A 20,194-nucleotide genomic window follows, 5' to 3' on the forward strand; every position below is an offset into this window, starting at 1 on the left:
CATTTCACTCAGCTTGTTTAACATCTGGGACTGCTTTGCTGCTGCTGCATTAATGAAATCACTGAGGTCTGTTCAAGGGTGACTCTGCCATGGAGCATCCCAGGTAAACAATGGACACTCTGTTGAGAATGAGCACAGACACTCTCTGGATCTGAGTGTTTCCTTAAACCTGAACTTGAAAAGCAGGAGAGCCTCTGTAGCACCCAGGATGTATGTTCATTCAGCAGGCAGAGTGATCAGTCTCCACGTGTCTGAGATGACCCGAATCACAGTGGAGAACAAAAAGCCTACCATCTTAGTTACAGCAAAACCTTAATTAGAAAGCTTTAGCTAACAAAAAACTTAATTAGTTCATCTTTGTTAATGGTTGCTTTTGACCAAAGTAGCATACAAAGTGTTCTCACAAGCAGTTCAGATGTCATATTCAAAGGATAGGCAATCCTGGATATATTTATTGGGCATTTTTGCAAGCAACTGTGGTCAATAGTCCTTTATATTTGGCACAGCTGCAGCTGGATGAGGCTGCATGCTTGCTATCAAGATAGTCAAATAAAATTTGAGATTATAACTATTAGCCAGTTACTCAAGTCAAAAAGGGTGAGATCAGACTTCCTTGCTGCATGTATAACACCAGTGTTGCACATCTGACCTCACGACAAGAAAAAAAAATCACTATTTTTTTGACTTGAGCAAAGCCTAGACTTTATTCTGCAAAGTGCTAAGAAGTCACAACACAATGAAATGCATCAACTTTTTATTTAGGTGAGGAATCCCAGTCTAAACCCTTCTTTCCAAAATGCTCACAATTTTTAAGGGAAAAAAAAAAAAAGCTAAGGAGAGGCTGCTCCTTCCCTGCGGCAGGTCACGCCTCTGGGCATGCTCCCCTTGCCTGCCTTTAAAAGCAAGGCACCCCAACCACTCTGGAGCACCTTCTAAGGGGCGGACATTAAATGGAGAACTTCTTTGGCCAGGGATTTCCAGGGAAATGGCACTTGTCTTGCAATGAACTGTGAGTATTTGCTGTTGGAATACCTAAGTAATCTGTTGGGTTGGGGTGTTTTTTGTGTTTGTCTAGGATGAGGGGTAGTCTGCAAGGGCAGCCATGGGACCTAATGCTGTTACTGCTTTTCCGGGCACTTGAAGCCCCTTTACCTCTTCTTTGACTTGTGGCCTTGCTCTCCTGCCGGGCCGAAGGGTCTGTAATAATTTGGTTTTTCTCTGAGAAATGTGGTGGGAAACAGAGGTGATGGGACCTGTACACGCCCTCCATCCACCTCTCCAGCGTTAACCTGGAGTTGTGACATTCCATCTCTTGCTCAGGAGAGGATTCACCCCAGGATTTCGAAGTGCCGATGTAATTTCCCTTTTCTCCCCATCCCGTTTCCCCAGAGCTCAGGAAGGTCCCGTCTCCTCCAAGAAGCGATCCTGCCCTGCCCGTCCCTCGTGCCCACAGCTCGGCCGCCGCGGGGGCAGCGGTGCCGGGGCTCCCCGGGCCCTCTGCTCGGAGCCCGTCTGTGTGCAGTGCGTGTGCCAGCCGGGACAGTTCGCTCAATCCCAGCCCGGGCGGCTCTGGGGCAGGGACGGAGGGATGAGGCGGCCGGGCTGGGCTTTCCGCAGCCGCGGCACATCGGCGGAACGCGGTCCATGCTGCGAGCCCCTGGGCGGAACGCGGTACCGGGGGCGCGGCGCGGCCTCCACAGCGCCCCTGGCGGGCGAGGGCCCGTCTGGGTGGCATCTCTATGGTTCCGGGTGCGGCCCTGCCGGGAGGGCGAGCGGGCGGGCGCTTCCTGCCCGGCCTCTCTATGGTGACTTTCCGGGGGGAAGGGCCGCCGCCGGCGCCGCGCGCCTGCGTGTGCCGGGCCCGCCCGCCCCCTGCCGAGGCCGCTGCCCGACGCGCGGAGCGGCGCCGGGTGCCAGCGCTCGCGGCGCCGCCGGTGCGGAGGAAGGCGCGCGCGCCCCGGCCCCCGCCGCGCCCCCGGGGCTCCGCGGCGGCAAATGGTGGGGCCGGACGATGCCGGAGCTCCGGGCGGCGCAGCCGTGTTTCCCGCGGGCCGGCAGGAGGCGGCGGAGGAAGAGGCGGCGGAGGAGGAGGAGGACGGGGAGCGGGATGGGAGCCGGGGCTCGAGCCGGCGGAGCGGCGGGCCGGGGCAGGAGCGGCTGCTGCAGCGGTACCTGGCGGCGCTCGGCCCCATCGCGGCGGCGAGTGGGAAGCGCTGCCCGGAGAAGCCCGCGAACGGAGCCGCCTGCGCCGTGGGCCCCTGCGGGAGGATGACCAACGGGGACGTCGGCTTCCTGCTGCCGCCGCAGGAGCCGCCGCCGCCACCCCCTCGGGCAAGACGGGATGAGCCGGGGCCGGAGGAGGAGGAAGCGAAACTGCAGAACGGGGGCTTCCTCCCCTGCCCGGCGGGAGGCGTCCCCTTGGGAACCGCCTTGGAAGAGCCGCTGAGGAGCTGCCGGCTGCGGAGCGAGGCGGAGCGGCGCGGGGGGGCGGCGGCCGAGAGTCCCTCGCCGCCCCGCAGCCCGGGGGGCGACGCCCCAGCCGCGCGGACCTGCCGGGACCGGGCAGAGCCCGCTGCCCTGCCCCCGGCGCCCCTCGGCTTCACGGACGTGAACCTGAACTCCCGCAACACGTACGAGGTGAGCCGCCGCCGCAGCGCCCCGGAGCACCTGCCCCACGGAGGGACCGCGCCCGCCGAGCCGGCCCCGCCGCCGCAGGAGCCCGCGGAGAGGGCCCGGCACCGGGTGGGCATCGCCGCCGCCGGCAGCAGCTTCGCCGAGTTCTTCACCAGGTAAAGGAGCCGGCGGCGGGGCCGGTGAGCCTGGGGCCGGGGGGATGCGGGTCTGCCCGCCGGGGCACGGGCAGCCGTGGGCTCCGTGCGGGAGCGGCTCTCGGGGCAGCAGGCTCTTGCTGCGGGTAGCGCAGGGAAGAGTGGCTCCGACCCTCGCGGGCTCTTTTCGCTAGGAAGCAGATACTGTCAGGGCAGGATAGAGGCTTTGGACGCGACAGTAAGATGATAAAGACCCTTTTACTGCTACGAACTTCATGGACTTCAAACTGGAATTTGCTTCCTGTACCAGGGCATATCGCTGAACGATCACAGTGGTACTCATTAAACCGCTGGAGAATAAAGTGAAAGTTGGTGGTGGTGGAAACGCCTTTCAAATCGTCGTGGAAATTGCCAAGTGTTACAAAGCGTTTCCTACTTGTTGACGGTGTAGATAGAGTTTACTTATTTAGTTCTAAGTGTGGTGTTGAAAACTTCAAGGACTATGCTTTGTGCTTGAATTGCCTTGTGTTAAGTTTCTAGCACGAAAGCTGTGGGACATCCAGCTTTGTCGCCTAGGATCTCTGTCGGATTACTCATTCTTTAGCATACTACACAGGAGGTGCAGCTGGACCATAATAATTTATAGCAAGGTGCAGCTGGACCATAATCATTTATAGCACACTCCATAGTACCTTTATTATGTTTGAAGTGAGGAATTTTATTTCCAGCAGTTTTAAGTCACCCAAACCGAGGGGTTATAGTTGTTGTTCAAGTCGCTGATAGGACAGTAGGTCTTTTAAGTGTTTTAAGATGACAGAATAAGATTAATTTATTAACTGAAGAATTGAGATGGGAGAGGTTTGATCTCAAAATGGGATCCCAAATGGAGAAATGGGCTCCCTCTGCCAACTCTCAGAAAAGGGAGAGATGGATTCTTAAGGATAAAGATAGTAGCAGTTGAAGATAAGTTTGGTGCACCCACTTTGTTTCAGGGATGGACTGAAAGATTCCTGCAATTCCTACTATTCCATATTAGTGATCTTCCATCCCATGCTTTCGTTCCTTTTCCCTCATGTTATGTAGACTGCAGTATATTGTATGAGAGTAGCTCACTTGGTTGGAGAATGGTGCTGATAAGGCCAAGGTTGTGAATTCAGTCCCTGTCTGAGCCGTTCACTTAAAGAGTTGGACTCGATGATCCTTGTGGGTCCCTTCAAGTCAGAATATTCTGTGCTATTACCTTCCTTTTGCCTCACTACTTGAGCACGTCTACCAGTAACATTTATGTTGTTGCTTTTGCCCCAAATCAATAATTGATTGAAATTCTGGAGCGTTTTCCTCATAGATGCTGTGGTTTAACCCCAGGTAGTAACTAAGCACTACACAGCTTCTTGCTTTCCACCTCCTTCACTGCTGGCCCCAGTGAAATGGGAAAGAATCAAAAGTAAAACTTGTAGGTTGATGTAAGAAAAATTTGGTAATTTAAGCAAAGTAAAATATAATTATAATAGTAATAATGATAATATAAAGAAAAACTAAGTGGTGCACAACCCAGTTGCTCACCACCCATTGATTAATGCCAGACCTTTCCCCACACACTGATCAGCCCCTTCTGGATAACTCCCCCAGTTTATGTTCTGTGCATTAGGTTTTTATAGTGTGACATCCTTTTGGCCAGTTTGGATCACCTGTCCCAGCTATAATCCCTCTCAGCTTTTTGTGTACTTCCTCACTGGCAGAGCATGAGACACAGTCCTTGACTTAGGATAAGCACAACTTAGCAACAAACAAAACATCAGAGTGTTATCAACATTGTTCCGGTACTGAATCCAAAACAGAGCTCTGTACCAGCTACTGGGAAGAAGTTAACTCTATCCCAGATAAAACCAGGACCATACAAAAGTTTGAACTTGGTGTGCAGTAGAAGTGGTCATTATACATTGATATTTGCTGGTTTTAGTAAAGGCTTGGGTAATAGATGAAAAAGTGTAATTGCTTCTATCCTGACAAAAGCTACAGTACAGACACCTCAGTGGAAGAGTGGCTTTCAGGAAATCCCATTTCACAGTGCCTGACCTGCCCAGCTGGCTGTGCCTCTGGTGCATTTGGCCTGGTGAGCGATACTGGCTACCTTCAGTTTTGCCTGTACATGCATAAAAGAGCCTTAGTTACAGCTGATTTCATCTCATCAGCCAAAATGAGATTGGCTAATGAAAACTTCCAGTGATTTTCTTTAAAAACAAGTTCAAACTTGTCTTGCTTGGTAGATTTGTATCTAGATAAATAAATACTAGAATGGGTAATATCCATTATGAAAAGTGTAATAAAGCTTTTATAACTTTCTCAGTAGTTAGTTCTTTTCTTCTGAACCTGTAATTCAAAAGCTTAGACTTCTCACTTTTATTTTAAACTGTCCAGATTTATACAAAGCTGACAGTTGCCAATGTAAGTGGGTTATCCTATAGTTCTTAAAAAGAGGATGTCAGTAATGAGAACTAAAATGGTATAAAAAATTGTCCTGTGTTTGAATGTTTGTAGCAACTCTACTTCCTTGTGAAGTTCTCAGGAGAAGTTGCTTGTATTTTTGAATGTGCACAGGCTCATAAATGATGTTGCTCCCCAGAGTTTGAGTTGTACCAAGTGGCTGTGTACCTGAGAGAGAGCAACTCATTTGTGTTTTGTCAGAGTGTAGCTGCTCCCACAATGTAAAAAAAGAAAACCCAAAAGGTACTGGGTGTGCTCCGTGGGTAGCCCAGCAACCTGGAGTATCTTATGCAGGACGTTTTCTGCTTGTGATGCTCTTAGTTGAGTTTGCAAACTGTCTAAAATGTGGTATTTCCCAATGTGTTTTTCTAATAGCCATAATTATATGGAAATGATTCTAGAAGCTGGACATTTCTTGCAGATACTTAAAAAAGAGAAGGCAAAGGAAGTCCTACTGCCTTCGGCTTTATTGTTGCAATTGCTGTGACTGAACAGTTTGATCAGACAGATCTGGGTTAGGAGGCTGCTGTTTCCAGCTAGTCCAGCTTGTTCCCAGCTCTTCAGTTATCAGACTGACCTGCTTCATAGTTCTTTGAAATAATCCGTGTTAATTGTCTGTCTTCATTCATTGAACCAGAGAGAAAATTGGTGAGGTAAGGTGGGGGAAAAAGCAAGCAGCTGTCATCAGATGCATCTTATCCAAACTCTGTGACAGGGAGAGTGGCTGTACCCTTGAAATTGTCATTAGTAATTACTTTAAGATCCTGGGGAAGTTTGCATTGGTGACTAGAACCTTTTTTTAAGGTAAGTATTAGGTATGATGTATAGCCTTGGAATTTTAAGTTGTATTTGTCCCAAATCATTAAGCCTGTCAAATCAATACTAACGACTTTTAACAGAAAAATAATTAGTTTTGCTGTACATCTTATTTCTCTTCACATGTGAATTAGGATGCCACAAGTAGATCAGTATGTGGAGCAGAGTGTCATGGAAAGGAAAATTGCATGGCTATGGTCAGTTGTATCCACTGTGCTGCTGTTTTGGTCAGAGCAAGAAATGGCTTCTTGGAAGTCACCTGTCACTGCTTTGTAGTCCGGTAGTGTATAATTCATAATGCAGTCATATACAGGCATTGTTCTGATGGTTTGTGGTCTTACACAGCAGCTTCCAAGGGCAGTGCTCTGTTCTTGGGTTACTGGATCCCTGTTGGGTGCAGAATGGTTCAGTGAGCAGGAACATTGCGTGGACAGTTGAATTAAAGCCATGATTATTATCTCGACTACAGTATGCTCTAAATGTGCTGCTTTTGGGGGCAGAGCAAAACAGTACACCAGAAAGGTCAAGCAGCAGCAAGTAATCCAGGACTGAGATAAAGACTTGATTCTGAACCTCTTCTAAAGACGAGTTCTACTTAATAGTTCTGTAGGTAGGTACCAGACATCTTTTCAGCTTGTGTAGATATTGTACCTTTGTGAATTGTGTATTTGCTAGACAAATTTAGGTATCTGGTAGTTTGTTATTCCTTGATTCAAAGCTTACTGTTGACAACAGTGATATTTGCTTTTGTAGTGGTAGAGCACCATTTTCCCAAGTACTTGTGTTCCAGTATTCACCTCAGATTCACAATGAGATTAATTAATAACTGCCACTTCTTGTAGGTCTTTGGAGTGTGCTGTGAGAAATAGGTGTAAGGGGTTATAAGCATGTATGGCCAGTTGGCACACATATTCTTATGGAAAACGTCTTTAGTCTCTTACTTTTTTCATTGCCCAGAGTGATTGTGTTTGTTGTCCAGAAGTTTTGAAAAATGTTCACTTGAAGAGGTGACTGAAAGTCAAAAGTAGTCAGTATTTGTAGGCACAAAGCACTGAAGCTCACATCTTTGTCTCCCTCTTTGTAAACACAGCCTTGAGTAGGTAGTCCTTCAAAAGCTGCTAATCTTCTTGCCTTTACAGATGTCCTTGGTAGAGACTGGAGGGTTGCAGGGAGGTTCACTGAGTATTGTTACTCAGTACACAGCAGTGTCTCTAGCTATGTAGTTTATATTTCAGTTTTTTACTAAGTGCCGCTTGCAGCTCTTTGCACTACCTAGGCATCTACCTAGATGGGTCTTGTGAAAGTTTAGTACCAGAATCAACATTTCTCTTAGAGAAAAGCTCTGCATACATAAGTCATCATGAAACTTCAGGGGATGTACTAGGCACCTATGGAGAAGAAAAATCTTTAGTGGACTTCTGATCAAAAATAAATCAAGTGGGAATGGGCTGTCCTTGTGACAGGTCTTCTAAACCTTCCATTCATGTAAAGATAAGAAAACAGATTGATGGAGTCACTTCACAGTGCTTAATTTCTATTCTGCTATTGCTTATGCCTATATCTTGATCAGATCTTACTGAAAAAAAACCTGTGTGTTTTATGATTTTGGTGTTGTTTTTACATTGTCCAGATTAAAACAAACCGAATGAAAAAAAGTACAGCTATACCATCAATATATATTGGAAAGATGATCAGAGAGAAGAGTTAAGGGAATACATAAAAGCTTCCCTGAGAAATCATGAGAGCACCCTTCTGCCTTCTGTTTTTGGGTGCATATGTTTCTGCTTTCTATAAGTAATTTTGTAACATAAGGGAAGAAATTGATACATATAATTGCTTTGAATTAAAGCTGATTGGAGAAAGTAAGCAAGAATACCTGGACCCTAATCTGTGGGCAACTTCAAACAGCCCTTTTTTCCCCCCTGAGTCAGAGACATAAGTGACTTGATAAAATAGGATATGGCATTCATATTAGCAAGTTGAGAAGCTCCTCTGTGTATTCTTCCTTGACATTTGTGAAGAATGATTTGTTTTGTGACGTTGTGTTCACATGTTGACCGGTTTCTGACTTTTCAATGAGTGTTTCACCATAGATAAGATGCTTTGCACCCATGGAATCAATTTGGTTAGGATGTCTGTTGACTAGCAAATCAAAGTGAAATTTCAGGAGCTCAAGCAGAAGAATGTTGCGTTAATTTAATTCTGGATAGGTTTCAGAAGGCCACGTTGCTCCAGCTTCTGTCTGCAGCAAGTCTTTCCCCAGTTACCCCCTCAAGGAAAAAAAGCTGCCTGAATAGATGTCAATTCTGAAACCTCAGATGTATAGTCTTCATCAGTCTGTAATGCCCAAAGTATTGTTAGCAATTTTTCTACTCTCCTTGGTGGATAGTATAATGGACAGTGTTATATTCTACACTGGTACATATATTTGCACTAGGAGTTTTGTAATCCTAGTATGAATTTTCATGAAGTAAGTTCTCATTAAACTAATGCTATAGGTTTTTTTTTGTGGGGGACTGTGTGGATTTTTTTGAGCCAAACAGCTTAAATTGCTGTGTTGTATGCAGCACACTGTTGGAATCATAGTTTGTTTTGTTCAGGACTGTTCCACAGAGGCATTTAAACTTAATCTGAAAGCATCTTCTCTTCTCCCCCTCCCCTTCATTTTTCAGAAGGCCTTTTCATTCATTGGTCTCTTCTGCTTATTTGGGGTCACAGGGTTTCTTACAGAGTATATTGAGAGTAGTGACAAAGTGAATGGAACATCTCTTCTGAATAGGCTATGACTAAAAGAAGAATGTTTTACATGGGAAATAACAACCAAGGGAGTTCACTTAAATCACAGCTGGCCTCTAAGAAAATGATAGTTCTATGTTTTTGCTCTTTTGGCTGTTCCAGTGATTCATTAGGTTATTTTGTCCTGATTGCTTAGGAATCAAAAAGGAGTTTAAGGGTTTTTGGTCACATTTCATTCACGTAGATGAAAAAATCGTTACTCCTCTCTTGAGTTTATTGGAACTGTTGAGATGTTTACGATATAAACATCTGTCCTTTTTTATTTATCATAATTGGTCTTGTTTGTTGTTCAGCTGGGAAGGAACTAGGTTTGTTGACCGGGGTGGTTGGCACTGCTTTAAACTTTGCAATCTCTGTGTGTGCATCTTTTTATTATTGCTTTCTAAGGAAGTGAAGCAGGATTTCTGCTTCATCTCTCTAGTACTGCAGCCTGTTTCCGAGGTCAGTCAAACCTCTCAGAGTCTGAGAGAGCTCCAGCATAAAAATCCTACAGATTTTTGAATGAAGTGTGAACACAAGGAGAGCCTGCAAAAGAGACTGATAATTTGCCTCTGTATTTTCAGAAACCAGTCAGCTGTGCAAGCCACCTGCAGAGCATTTTGCTTCTGGCTCGATATTGGGGTAACAGTCTGAAGAGTGTGGCTGTTGTGTGGGTGAACTTATGACTTCAATTAGTAGAAAACTAGTTTTCATGGTCACAGATGAGTTTATTCTTTCAGAACTTCTGAAAGCCAAACACTCGGACTGGTGTTCTTCTGAATTCCTTTCCTGCTTTCTTATAGCCTGACTGAAAAGCTGTGGCCTAGAGGAGTACTTTCCTACTCCCTTCTCCAAGGTACTCCTTTATTAAGAAGAAGCTATGTTCAGTTTCCATTGTTATGTTGGGTGCACATTGTAATGTGCTCTTGGCTAAGTGAAAATGTGTCTTTTGATCCTGTAGCATAATAAAGCTTCCTTGTTGGCTCCCCTTGCCGGTGATGTTTGTTGGTCTAAGCTTCCTGAAGGCCAGCTGTAGAATAGGCAATCTGAGCTTGGCTGTGGTCTGGCCTCAGACCTTGCAGAGCTCTGTCCTGTCTGTGTTGCTTCAGTTGCCTAATGCATTCATTAATGTGGGATCTTGTCTGTCTGCTGCTGGGCAGTAATGAAGCAGTTTGTGTGCTGGATGCCAGAGTGCTTTAAAACTCAAACAATCCACTTGCTGTCAAAGGTATTTGTGTAGCTGGCATCTGTCTGCCTTAGGTAGCTGGAGGAACTGGGGTGGTTTGGACAAGAGAAAACTGAAGGGAGACCTTGTCATTCTGCAAATACTTGAGAGGAAGTTGTAGTGACATGGGTGTCAGTTTCTTTTTCCACTTATCAAGTGATAGGATGAGAGGAAACAGCCTCAAATTGTGGCAAGGGAGGTTTAGGTTGGATTTTAGGAAAAGCACCATCACTGAAAGGCTAGTCAAGCATTGGAACAGGCTGCCCAAGGAAGTGGTTGAGTCACCATCCCTGGAAGTGTTTGAAAGTCATGTAGGTGTGACACTTAGGGACATAGTTTGGTGGTGATCCTAACAGTGCTGGGCTAATTGTTTGACTCAATTATCTTAGAGATCTTTTCTAACCTAAATTATTCTATTCTTGCTTTTTCTTGTTGTAAACTGTGTTTTGCAAATTGCTTGCTGTTCCTCAAATTCTGTAAGTAGTGGAGTGGTAGATTGGAAAATTTCTTCCTCGTTCTTAGAAAAGATGTCAGGCAAAACTGAATTAAATCAGTCCCCTGCCTTCTCATATCAGCTAAGATATCAAAAATTAATTCTTGTGTTTTGTAGTATTTCTGCAATTGATCACTGAAGCAATGACAAAATATATTGTGAATTGCTAGTTGCAGCTGAAACCCAGTGCACTGAGTGACTGCAAAAGTGCTCCAGTGCTTGTAGTGCCACATTGTGCAATGGAGTAGTTGACAGGCACTCTGTCAGGCACCAGAAAGGAAAAATATTAACTGAGGCTTAACCAGGCTGGTCAGAGTTACAATCACCCCTGGGACAGTCTGCAGAATAAAACTCTGCCCTGTGTTTGAACTTCCAGTTCACAGACTTGTAGGCCATGTCAAAGGCTGGAAATCTTTATCACCTTTGTTTTGAAAGCATACATTGTATGGAAGCATTTGAACTACAGGTATAGGGGTTGCCCTTATAAAGCTGGTGAGTTTTGCCTCAACTGAAAGTGAGGCAAATTGTTCTAGATGTGACTCAACTGAAAGTGAGTCACATCTAGAACAATTTCAGGTGCTTTGTTTAACTGAGTTGTACTTTGTGAGATATCTTGGTGAGCTGACTGAAGAATTTTTTATTGTCAGTAAACAAAGGAAATGTTTCATCCCTGCTTCTGGTATTTATGTGATCCTCTGTGAGCTGCCTGTTGCTCATTAAGCTGGAGAGTGAAAAAGTGTTGATGGTTTTCTGTGGGATTAGTGAGCTGGATTGGCTTGCAAGGTATGGAGGGTGTGGGAGCTGATGCAGCAGAAGGGATTGTAGGACATTACTGTGCAAGGAGGGGAAATGGGCTTCCCATTATGTGGGTTTGTGGGAGGAAGGGCTCTTGTTCCTCTAGCACTGTTTTGCTTGGAGTATGTTGCTCATTACGTAGCTGTGACTTTGATGGATTAGATATTCCTGGCCATACAAAAAATACCAGAAAATACAGATACACAGAATATCTGTAGTCAGCTGGTAAAAATTCTCCACTTCTCACAGCTGTGATCTAAGACTTTGTTTTAAATGCTGTGGGTAAGTGTCCTTTGATCATTATTAGAGAAGATTGACCATAGTGTTTGGTGTACTGTTAAAATAGCTTTATAACTGCCTGATCAAATATGAAAATGATAGAACAGTCTAACATAAAGCTCTGCTTTGCTACTTCACTCTGAAAAGTAAAGGCTGATTCTCTTCCTTTATTTGTTTTAAACCATTCTGAAATTGAACCCCATCAGTTACCTTGCTTATATGTCTGCTTGTTTATGTGTGTTTTTGAATGCCTGAACTGCTTGTAAAGCTTACCTGGGCAACAGCTCTTTGTTGGGGGCAGCATGTAGTCTGGTAAAATAGAGTTTATCCGTGAGTGTTCTGTACAAGATGTTCTGCAATACTGCTAAACACTTTCAACTCTTAAAACTTCCCAAGTGTTTGTGTACCTGTAGTAAAACTGGTCTGCCAGCAGAGTTTGTAAAGCCACTTTGGGACTGGTATTCACTAGGAGCTTGATAAGAGAGTTGATCTAATTAAGTCTCATCAGTGCAGTTCCATGATAGTTCTGTCAATCTCTGTCCTCTCCAAGACACCAGCGGCCACCTCCTTCCAGCTTCTCAATCCTCAGCTTGAGAACTGTCCTTGACAGTTCATTAAATTTCAGGTGGACCTAATTGTAGCCAAGGCTTTAGTTGATCACTAATACAAATGGAGACATATTTAATAAAAAAAAAAATATTACAAGCTTGGTCTTGCTGAGGATGGTTGTTTTTCTGGGTAGGATTTTTCATTTCCTTATTTTATTTGTTTTTGTTGGAGGGGTGAGGAGGGGAGAGAGGCCAAAAGCTTCCTTGTGTAGCATCTAAGACTGCAGGTTTATAGTATTGCAAACACTGAAGCTTCTTTGGAGAGGGTAGTTTGGAATATTCTTTGGGTTGTCTTGGTGCAGAGAGTAGGAGGAGATCTTTACATCTAGAAGGTTCTAAAACTGGAAACCTGTAACAAATCTGTGGTTGGGGAATACAATTAAAAGAGAATCTATAATCTAGCTGCTGCTTGTAGCAAAATGGTGGAAATTGTAAACTGTAAAATTGGTTGGGTCACATCTCTTCCAATATAGGGCACAACTTTGAAACTTGTGCTGAGAGCAATCAAAAATGTGTTGGATCAAAATGGGCTGACACTTGAAGCTATTGAAATTAAAAATGTAGAATGCCTGTTGCTCTGCTTTGTAAGTGGCTAACCAAAAAGGTTTTATTTCCTTTCAATGATTCATTATTTATGCTTAGAGTTGAGTTACCTTTGTTTCTGCATGTAAATTATTAAAAAGTCTTGTTTAAAGCAGAGGGGCTAATTCTGCTTAATAAAGCAATGGGTTTTTTTTTGTCTGCTGTTATTTCCAAATTATTTCACATGAGAGCATGACAGAATGGCCAAGACTCGAGTATGGAGAAGAATTCTGATGTGTTCTTAAACAGCTTTTGTGTGTTATGCCTGGTAAAGAGATGCCAATATGAATTAATAGTTCTTGTTATGTATTTGGCTATGGAATATTCCATACAGAATATGGAATTGCAGGCATGTAGAGGTTTCCAGAATTTGTTCTAAAAGTATGGTTTTAAGTAAAAACGTCTAATTTTAGGGGTTTTAAAAATGTTTCTATAGCAATTCCTGGAACATGTCTCTTCTAACTCCTTACTGATACAATTCTCTGGGTAAAGACTGTTGGGTAAATAAGTAATTTCCTTATCAGCTCATCTTTCAGCTAATTCAAATTTCAGCAAGTTTTAAACATACACATATTTTGTATGCCTATGAAGCTTATTAAGAAATTAGCATGGGGTGGAGCAAGAGCAGATGGCATGTACAAGCAGAACTCTGCTCTTTGTGGGGATGCAAAATCAGTTGTTTTGTAATACAAACAGTTTTTAATGACTATTGTTACTTCATTCCTTTTACATGCTCTGAGGTTTTGTTGGAATCAGTAGATTTTTAATGTTATCTCAGAGAAATTTAACTTCAGGCTTTTAGCTCTATTTTTGTAACTATATTAAAAACACAGAGAAAATGTACTGGGGTTTTTTTGGTCCAACTTGGTGCTCATTTGTAGCATTACTTCTATGCTGCATTTCCCTTCTTTGTGATTCTGTGAGGAAAAGCTATGTGTGATAGAGTGAGGGTGTTCTTGATGGGATGCTGATTCCTTCCTGGATTTAAAACGATGCAGTTGTCTTATGCAGTGTTTACTAACAGGTACTAGGTGCTTAATCAAAAGGAAAATCTAATCAGCCCTCACTTCCTCTATCAGTTCTTGTGGCTTTCAAATCTTGTTTTCTCAGCAGAACAATTCCCTGTTATCAAAGCTCTTGAAAGATGGATGCAATGAGAAGAAATGATTGATGATGGAAAATGACAATAAACCAGATTGTTGTGTGTAAAGTAAAAGTCAGAAAATATTTTGACAGTTAGCTTTTTATCTAAAAAAAGTAACTTTTACTATGCTAGTATAACTTGAAGTCTCTTTTTGTAAATTAATGGGTAAACATTTTGAGCAAGCTCAAAGTTACCTTGTAAGGATTAGAAATCAGAGACTAGTAGTTTACCTTTCAGCATTGAGATATAAACACAATATTGATTTATTGGTAAAATAATCCTAAATTATGTGTATTTTATTTGGAAAGATGTTTTTTTGTTACCACACTGTATGTTTGCCAAAGGTGCCCATAGTTTAGTGGTTTTGTTTTGTTTTTCGGGGTTTTTGTTGGTTGGTTTTTTCCTGGTTTTTGTTTGTGTTGGGTTTTTTTGGGTGTGTGTGATTTGTGTTGTTTGTTTTTTTTTTTTTTTTGTCTAACGTAATGCAGCATTTCAAATTAAATTAATTTTTATATTAAAATGAACTGTAAGGAAGCATACTTTCCTCATGTATAACAGTAGTGATGATTATAACATGGTTTATGCTCTCCTCTAAGACCACTTGAATTTTGCCATTTTTGTGTAGTGCAAGATGAATAAATTAGAGAAAAGATCTCATTGTTAGTATGCTTTATATTGATATTCATCCTGAAGGCTCAGGTGTAACTCCAGCCTTCCTCTACACCTGGAATCTGTCTATAGCTTGGTGCAAGTGTCAGAATAGGTGAAGCTTGAGCCTGTATGTGGAGTTGGAATGACTGAATGACTGGGAAGGAAAGCTGCTTGAGGTGGTGCTGGGATGCACAAAGCAGTGGGATGCTGCCAGCCTGTTGGTTGTGGCACACAGTGGAGTTGTACAAAGGGAAGATCCATGTATGTTATCTTCGTTGAAAGAGCTGTAGCAAAATGATGTGTAGCTTGAAACGAGGTTAGTTTGACATTTTTGGTCAAACAAAAGATTCTTGTCAGACTCTTGTTCTTGAGGAGGGGTGACTCAATTATACCTAGAGACAGAGTGCTGGAGATGGAGCTGCCCTGAGCCATTCCTTCCTGCTGCTGTTCAAAGCACTTCAGCTTTATTTGAGTGGCTGTTGTGCAAATACTGCACAGTCTAGTTTTGGATAAAATTTAAGATCAAGGTTCAAGTAATTATCTCATCTTTTCCAGTAAGTTCCTCTAAATCTTGGAAATCTGTTGTCCTCTTGACCTGTAACTACTTGGAAATCAGAAAGAAGTTTTTTTGGAGGGGAGGGCAAGTCAAAACCCCAAAGTAAATTTAAAAAAATCACTAAAGTATCAGGTTCTACTTATCCCCTTCTGAGACTTAATTCTAATTGCATTTAGACTGCACTAATTAATCTTAAATAGCAACAAAAAAGTGATTTTGAAAGCAAAAGAGGGATGAAAGCAAGCAATTTCATTAGTAGAACATAGTGTTAATGTCACCTGTAGAAATGATTAACATATTTGAATTGCTGTACCACCAGTATGGTGAAGTTTGCACAGACTATGCTGGGCACAGGCAGGAATAGTTGAAGCAACACAGTTAAAAATAAGGGGGAAAACCACCAGTCATAGCTGTCATTACAGCTGTTGCAGTTGTGTGCTCACAGCCCACAGGTTTTGTTTAGTGTAATCCAAACCATGTTAGCAAGAGATGTCTTGGTCTGTGCCAATAACTTCTCATTCTGTGGCACTTCATTTTGCTTTTGAGCTATTCAAGGCACCTACTGAGACATTTTGGAGTGTCATTTGAGGGTGTTAATATGTCTTATATAAAAGAAGCAGGGAAAAAAAACCCTTGCAGCTTTTCCCTGGGCTTTTGTAAACCAGAGCTTAAATCAATGAACTAATTTAATACTTCTATCCCATGGGTCCTTGCAACAGAAAGAATTGTTCACTTCTAAAGTGTAGACTCTCTTTTAAGGAATTTTGAGGTTTTCAAATGGATTTTGAGATTCTGTACCAAAATGCTATTGACTCTCCAGCCATTTCAATAGTTGACTCTTCCCAGGATCAGTGAGACTCATGAATATTCTAAGCAGCCACAAATACATCAAATCTAGTACACTTCCTGCAGTTCAGTGAATGCAACTTGTGAGCATTCACAGATGCTGTTCCTTAACAAGGCTTTTGTAAGGCTTTGCTGCTGTCAAGAACACCTCAGATGTGATACTGTTCTTTGCCAAAACAATGTATTAAGAAGTGTCCTTCCATCTTCAGCAAAGCTTATTTGTAATCTCTCATTAATTTCTTTCTGATTAGAATTCCTGTGTGAAGTTTATTCTGACAGAATACAAAGTTTTGCGAGCTCTTAGCCTTCACAAGAAACAGACTTCATTCAATATGTGCTCAATAAATGTTAAACTTCATTCCTTCCAGACTACCTTAAAGGTTTGTTTTGATGTTTTATTTGTTAAAAAAAACCTGAAAAATTAAATCTTGTAAAAGCCATGAGCATGCCTAAATCTCATTTTTTTCCTTTTAAAAATCTACCAGTTACCTGGTTAATAATGAACCAGCTTTGATACAATGACAGATTGCCATCAATATTAAATGCATCTTTCAGCTTCTACATATGCTAGAGGCAGTGGAGTTCAACTGCCAAGTAACCCTGGTGGTATTCCATAGTGTGTACAGAGACTGGGTGGTTATTGCTACCTGTGAAATCAAGAAAGATGCTCCAGAATCTCCAGACCTTCCTGCATACCTGCTTTTGGGGGAAAAAGTCTTGTCTAATGAAGTTCAAATACAGCTGTTGCAGATTTAAGGGCAAGGCTGTGGGGTAGTGCAGAGTCTTTAGAAAACTTGTCTTGTTTTGTTGTTTATTCTTTGACTGCTCCTCCTTCCCTCCTGAAGACAATGTAAAGCACTGTGAAAAGTGCCCTTATGAAATGAGCCTTTGTTATTTATATAAGCACACTTTTTTGTCTTACAGAGTGGATCTGTTTATTTCACTAATAGTGTTCAGTTCTGGGATTGACTGAGGATGGTTTTTTTCAAAGGCATAGGGAACCATGGTCTCTTTCACTGTTCCTCCTTTCCAGGCTGTGTATCAGAAACCACTGTCTTGGAGCTTCTGAGCTAACTTGGCTTCCACAGGGATGAATGAAGATATTACAAATTTCTCTGATGGGGACATCTGTGGGATGTGTGGATCACAACCAATGCTTCCTAGAACAATTTGTATTAAACTATTATTAGTAGCAATGGCTCAATTTCAATAATGGCAAACAACTATTCAGACCATGCAATCAGTTATTCCCAAGCATGCTTTCCCAGTAATTGGGTTGGAACAACATCTGGGAGACCTCCACAGAAGTGGCACAGTGTACTGTGGCAGCAAAAGATTCTATTGTCTTTTGTGGGCATTCCACAAAAATGTCTCATGGTGTTCATGTCGATCAGGTGTGTGTGTAATCCTGTATTCCCTGCCTGCCTGTAGCAATTGCTGTTTTCTTGAATGCAGTCTTTTAATTTTTTTTTTTTTTTGACGAGCTGTTGATGATGGTAGTGAGTGGCAGTGGCCTCAAGTGGAGTGAAGGGAGTCTTGGTGTTCTGGGTTTCTTTTTTTTTTTTTTTTTTTTTTCTGAATTCCATGGGACCACCAGTCTTGAGCTTAACAGTTTTTGGGAGGCTTCCATGCTCTATCAGCACCTACTTCTCCATCTCTCCAGCTCACGGCTTGCTGGTGGCTAGATCCTCAACTACACACAAGCTCACAGGCTGTAGAGTTCATTCACACAGACTTGCACTGAAGGGATTTTTGACAGGCATTTCCTTGTTTCCCAAATAACAAAAAACATTCTGGGAACAAAAAAATTAGCTTGTATATGAAGATCATACAATGTCTTACAAACACTACAGTTCCTAATTGTAAAGCTATGCTGTCTGGCCAGAAACCCTGACAGCACTGGAATTTAAGAGCCCTGAACGCTTTTCAGACAGATTGTGGTTGTTGAAGCATGCTCCTTTTATCTGGGAGCAAAGCTAGGAGACTGTTTGCTGTGCACAAACATGACTGCTTCCAATTTGAAAAGGAATTGTATTTTAAAATACAGCAAATACATTAAGTGAAGAGTAAATCTGAGGATCTCTTTCCAGAAGAAGAGTGTGAAGTTAGCTAGTTAACACTACAAAAACATCTCCCACCAAAAGTACTCCCCTGTTGTGTTCTCTGAGGTCAGCTGGTAAGCTTCCTGAGAAATAACCTTACAGGCTCCTGAGCTTTTAATCCCTTTGTGGGAAGAGTTTCTGGAAAGTAACTTTCCAGTATTCAGAATAAATACACTTCTTTCATTTTTAAAGCACTTGTACATAACATGCTCTGTGGGAACTTGTGATTGGAGTCAAATAGTATAGCTGAGTATCTGACAAGTGGTCACTAACAGGGTCTTGTGATGGTTGGCTTTCTAAGAAGAAGAGCAATGCAGTCATCTCCCTCTTTGGGTGTAATTATTAGGCACTGATAAAGCTTGTCTGCCAAACTGAAACTGTGTGATTGTTTCCTGATTTTCTAGTCCATGCTATGAAAGTTGAAGCCGTGAAGATTGGTAGAAGTAATAATTTACCATTAAAAAAAAATCTCTTTAAGTTACAGGGTGTTTTTCAGCTGTAGTCATTTCAGTCTCCAAATAAATCAGGAAGAAACACTTAAAACAAGCCCCAAATAAACGTTTGAGAATCTGTGGTGTGCTGTTTATGTATAAGGAAGTGCCTGCTATTACTAAAAAAAAGTTCTGATAAAGTGGTTTAGAGGTAAAGTTGAGTGTTAAATACAAATATTAGCATCAAAGCACCTGTAATGAAAGATGCTCCACTTCAAATTAATTATTTGAAAGCAGAATGCACTTTGCATTTGCTGAGCAGTAAATCTCTACAGTTCACCCAAGTGAACTGGTGGAGAAATTGAAGAAATGTAAATAGGATAGGAACAATATACTTTGTTTATATGCTTATAACAAACAAAACAAATCCTTTCTCTCTTTTCAGAAACTTCTTCACTAAAAGGACAAAGGAACTCAAACCTGCTGTCCAAAGCGCTCCTGGTTGGAAGTTGTTTGGAAAAGTCCCACCCAGGGAAAACCTTCCAAAAGATTCCAAAATTATTCAGCAGGTGAGTAAACATCACATAACTCAAGATAGGAAAATTGTAAAAATAAGATACAGGTCCTGCATTTCTCTGCTGTTATATCCACATTGGTGTTATATGACCACAGGCTGCTCTGAGAACATTACTTTGGGGCTTTGTTTAAGTAATAGTAGTTACTAAGGAATTTGAGTTTTATGATTATTTTGTGCATTCTTCAGTACATCTCAGTACTTATCAAAAGTACTTCCAAAAAGATGGTATAGGTTCAGAAAGCACTTAAGCTGTTTTTGTCAAGACATTAGAACTTGCATTAATTTCCCATAAAATTTTGTTGTATTTAACGTGATATGCTGCATTATGACTCATTTTTCCATTGCCATCCTTGTCTGGAAGACTTCCTATGTAGGTGACCTCTGAATTCTAAATTGCTTAGAATTCTGAAACATGTAATCTTCTTTAAATTAAAGTTTTAATCTCACTCAAGATACTTTGTTGCAAAATAATACTGTAAATTAAATTTGATTTTGAGCTACTGGAATTCTTCACAAAGACACCTCTGATTTCCCTCCTCTACCACAAGGTTGCACTTCCATATAATTGTTCCTGTGGAATCTGTCTTTGATAAGATAATACTTCTGATAAAATAATACTAAGATGTCAGTGTTCAAAGGGGAGCAATTGGTGATGTATCGTTACCGTATGTTAGCGTGCAAACCTGAAAGATTTGTTGACATAAGAAATATAAATGTCCCCTGTGTTGGTTAAAACAGTAACTTGAATCTCTTGAGGTCTGCTTCCTCTGTCTGCTTTGTTAAATTCCAAATAAGCTGATGTGTTTGGCAGGTGTAAATGGCTGTGAATGAGGCAGTGTTCAGTTGTCTCCTAGAAGGGGCTTTGTGGCAAAGAGGGCCTTTTGGGAGCAACCAAGGTCAAAAACTAGAGGATCTTTTTGAAGGACTTTAATGCAATGTGACTTGTGACAATGGGTTGAAACTATGTGACCTTTGAAGATCCCTTCCAACTCAGATTATTCTGTGATTTGAGTGTGAAGTAAAATGAATGCTTTTTCAAATTTAAGTGGTTTTCCTCTTTGG

General features: G+C 42.1%; 1 protein-coding gene across 3 annotated transcripts in view; it reads left to right on the top strand.

The window, feature by feature from the left end:
* The first annotated feature begins 1,995 nt into the window (after positions 1-1,995).
* TBC1D12 (TBC1 domain family member 12) overlaps positions 1,996-20,194 on the top strand; it is a 41,337-nt gene continuing 23,138 nt past the window's right edge. For all 3 annotated transcript variants that reach the window (XM_058810168.1, XM_058810170.1, XM_058810169.1), the window contains exons 1-2: positions 1,996-2,789; positions 19,001-19,124. In XM_058810168.1, coding sequence (XP_058666151.1) covers positions 1,996-2,789; positions 19,001-19,124 — 918 coding nt within the window. The remainder of the gene's footprint in view (positions 2,790-19,000; positions 19,125-20,194) is intronic.

The sequence above is a fragment of the Ammospiza caudacuta genome, chromosome 9 (assembly GCF_027887145.1).
Source record: "Ammospiza caudacuta isolate bAmmCau1 chromosome 9, bAmmCau1.pri, whole genome shotgun sequence".
NCBI classification, from domain to species: domain Eukaryota; kingdom Metazoa; phylum Chordata; class Aves; order Passeriformes; family Passerellidae; genus Ammospiza; species Ammospiza caudacuta.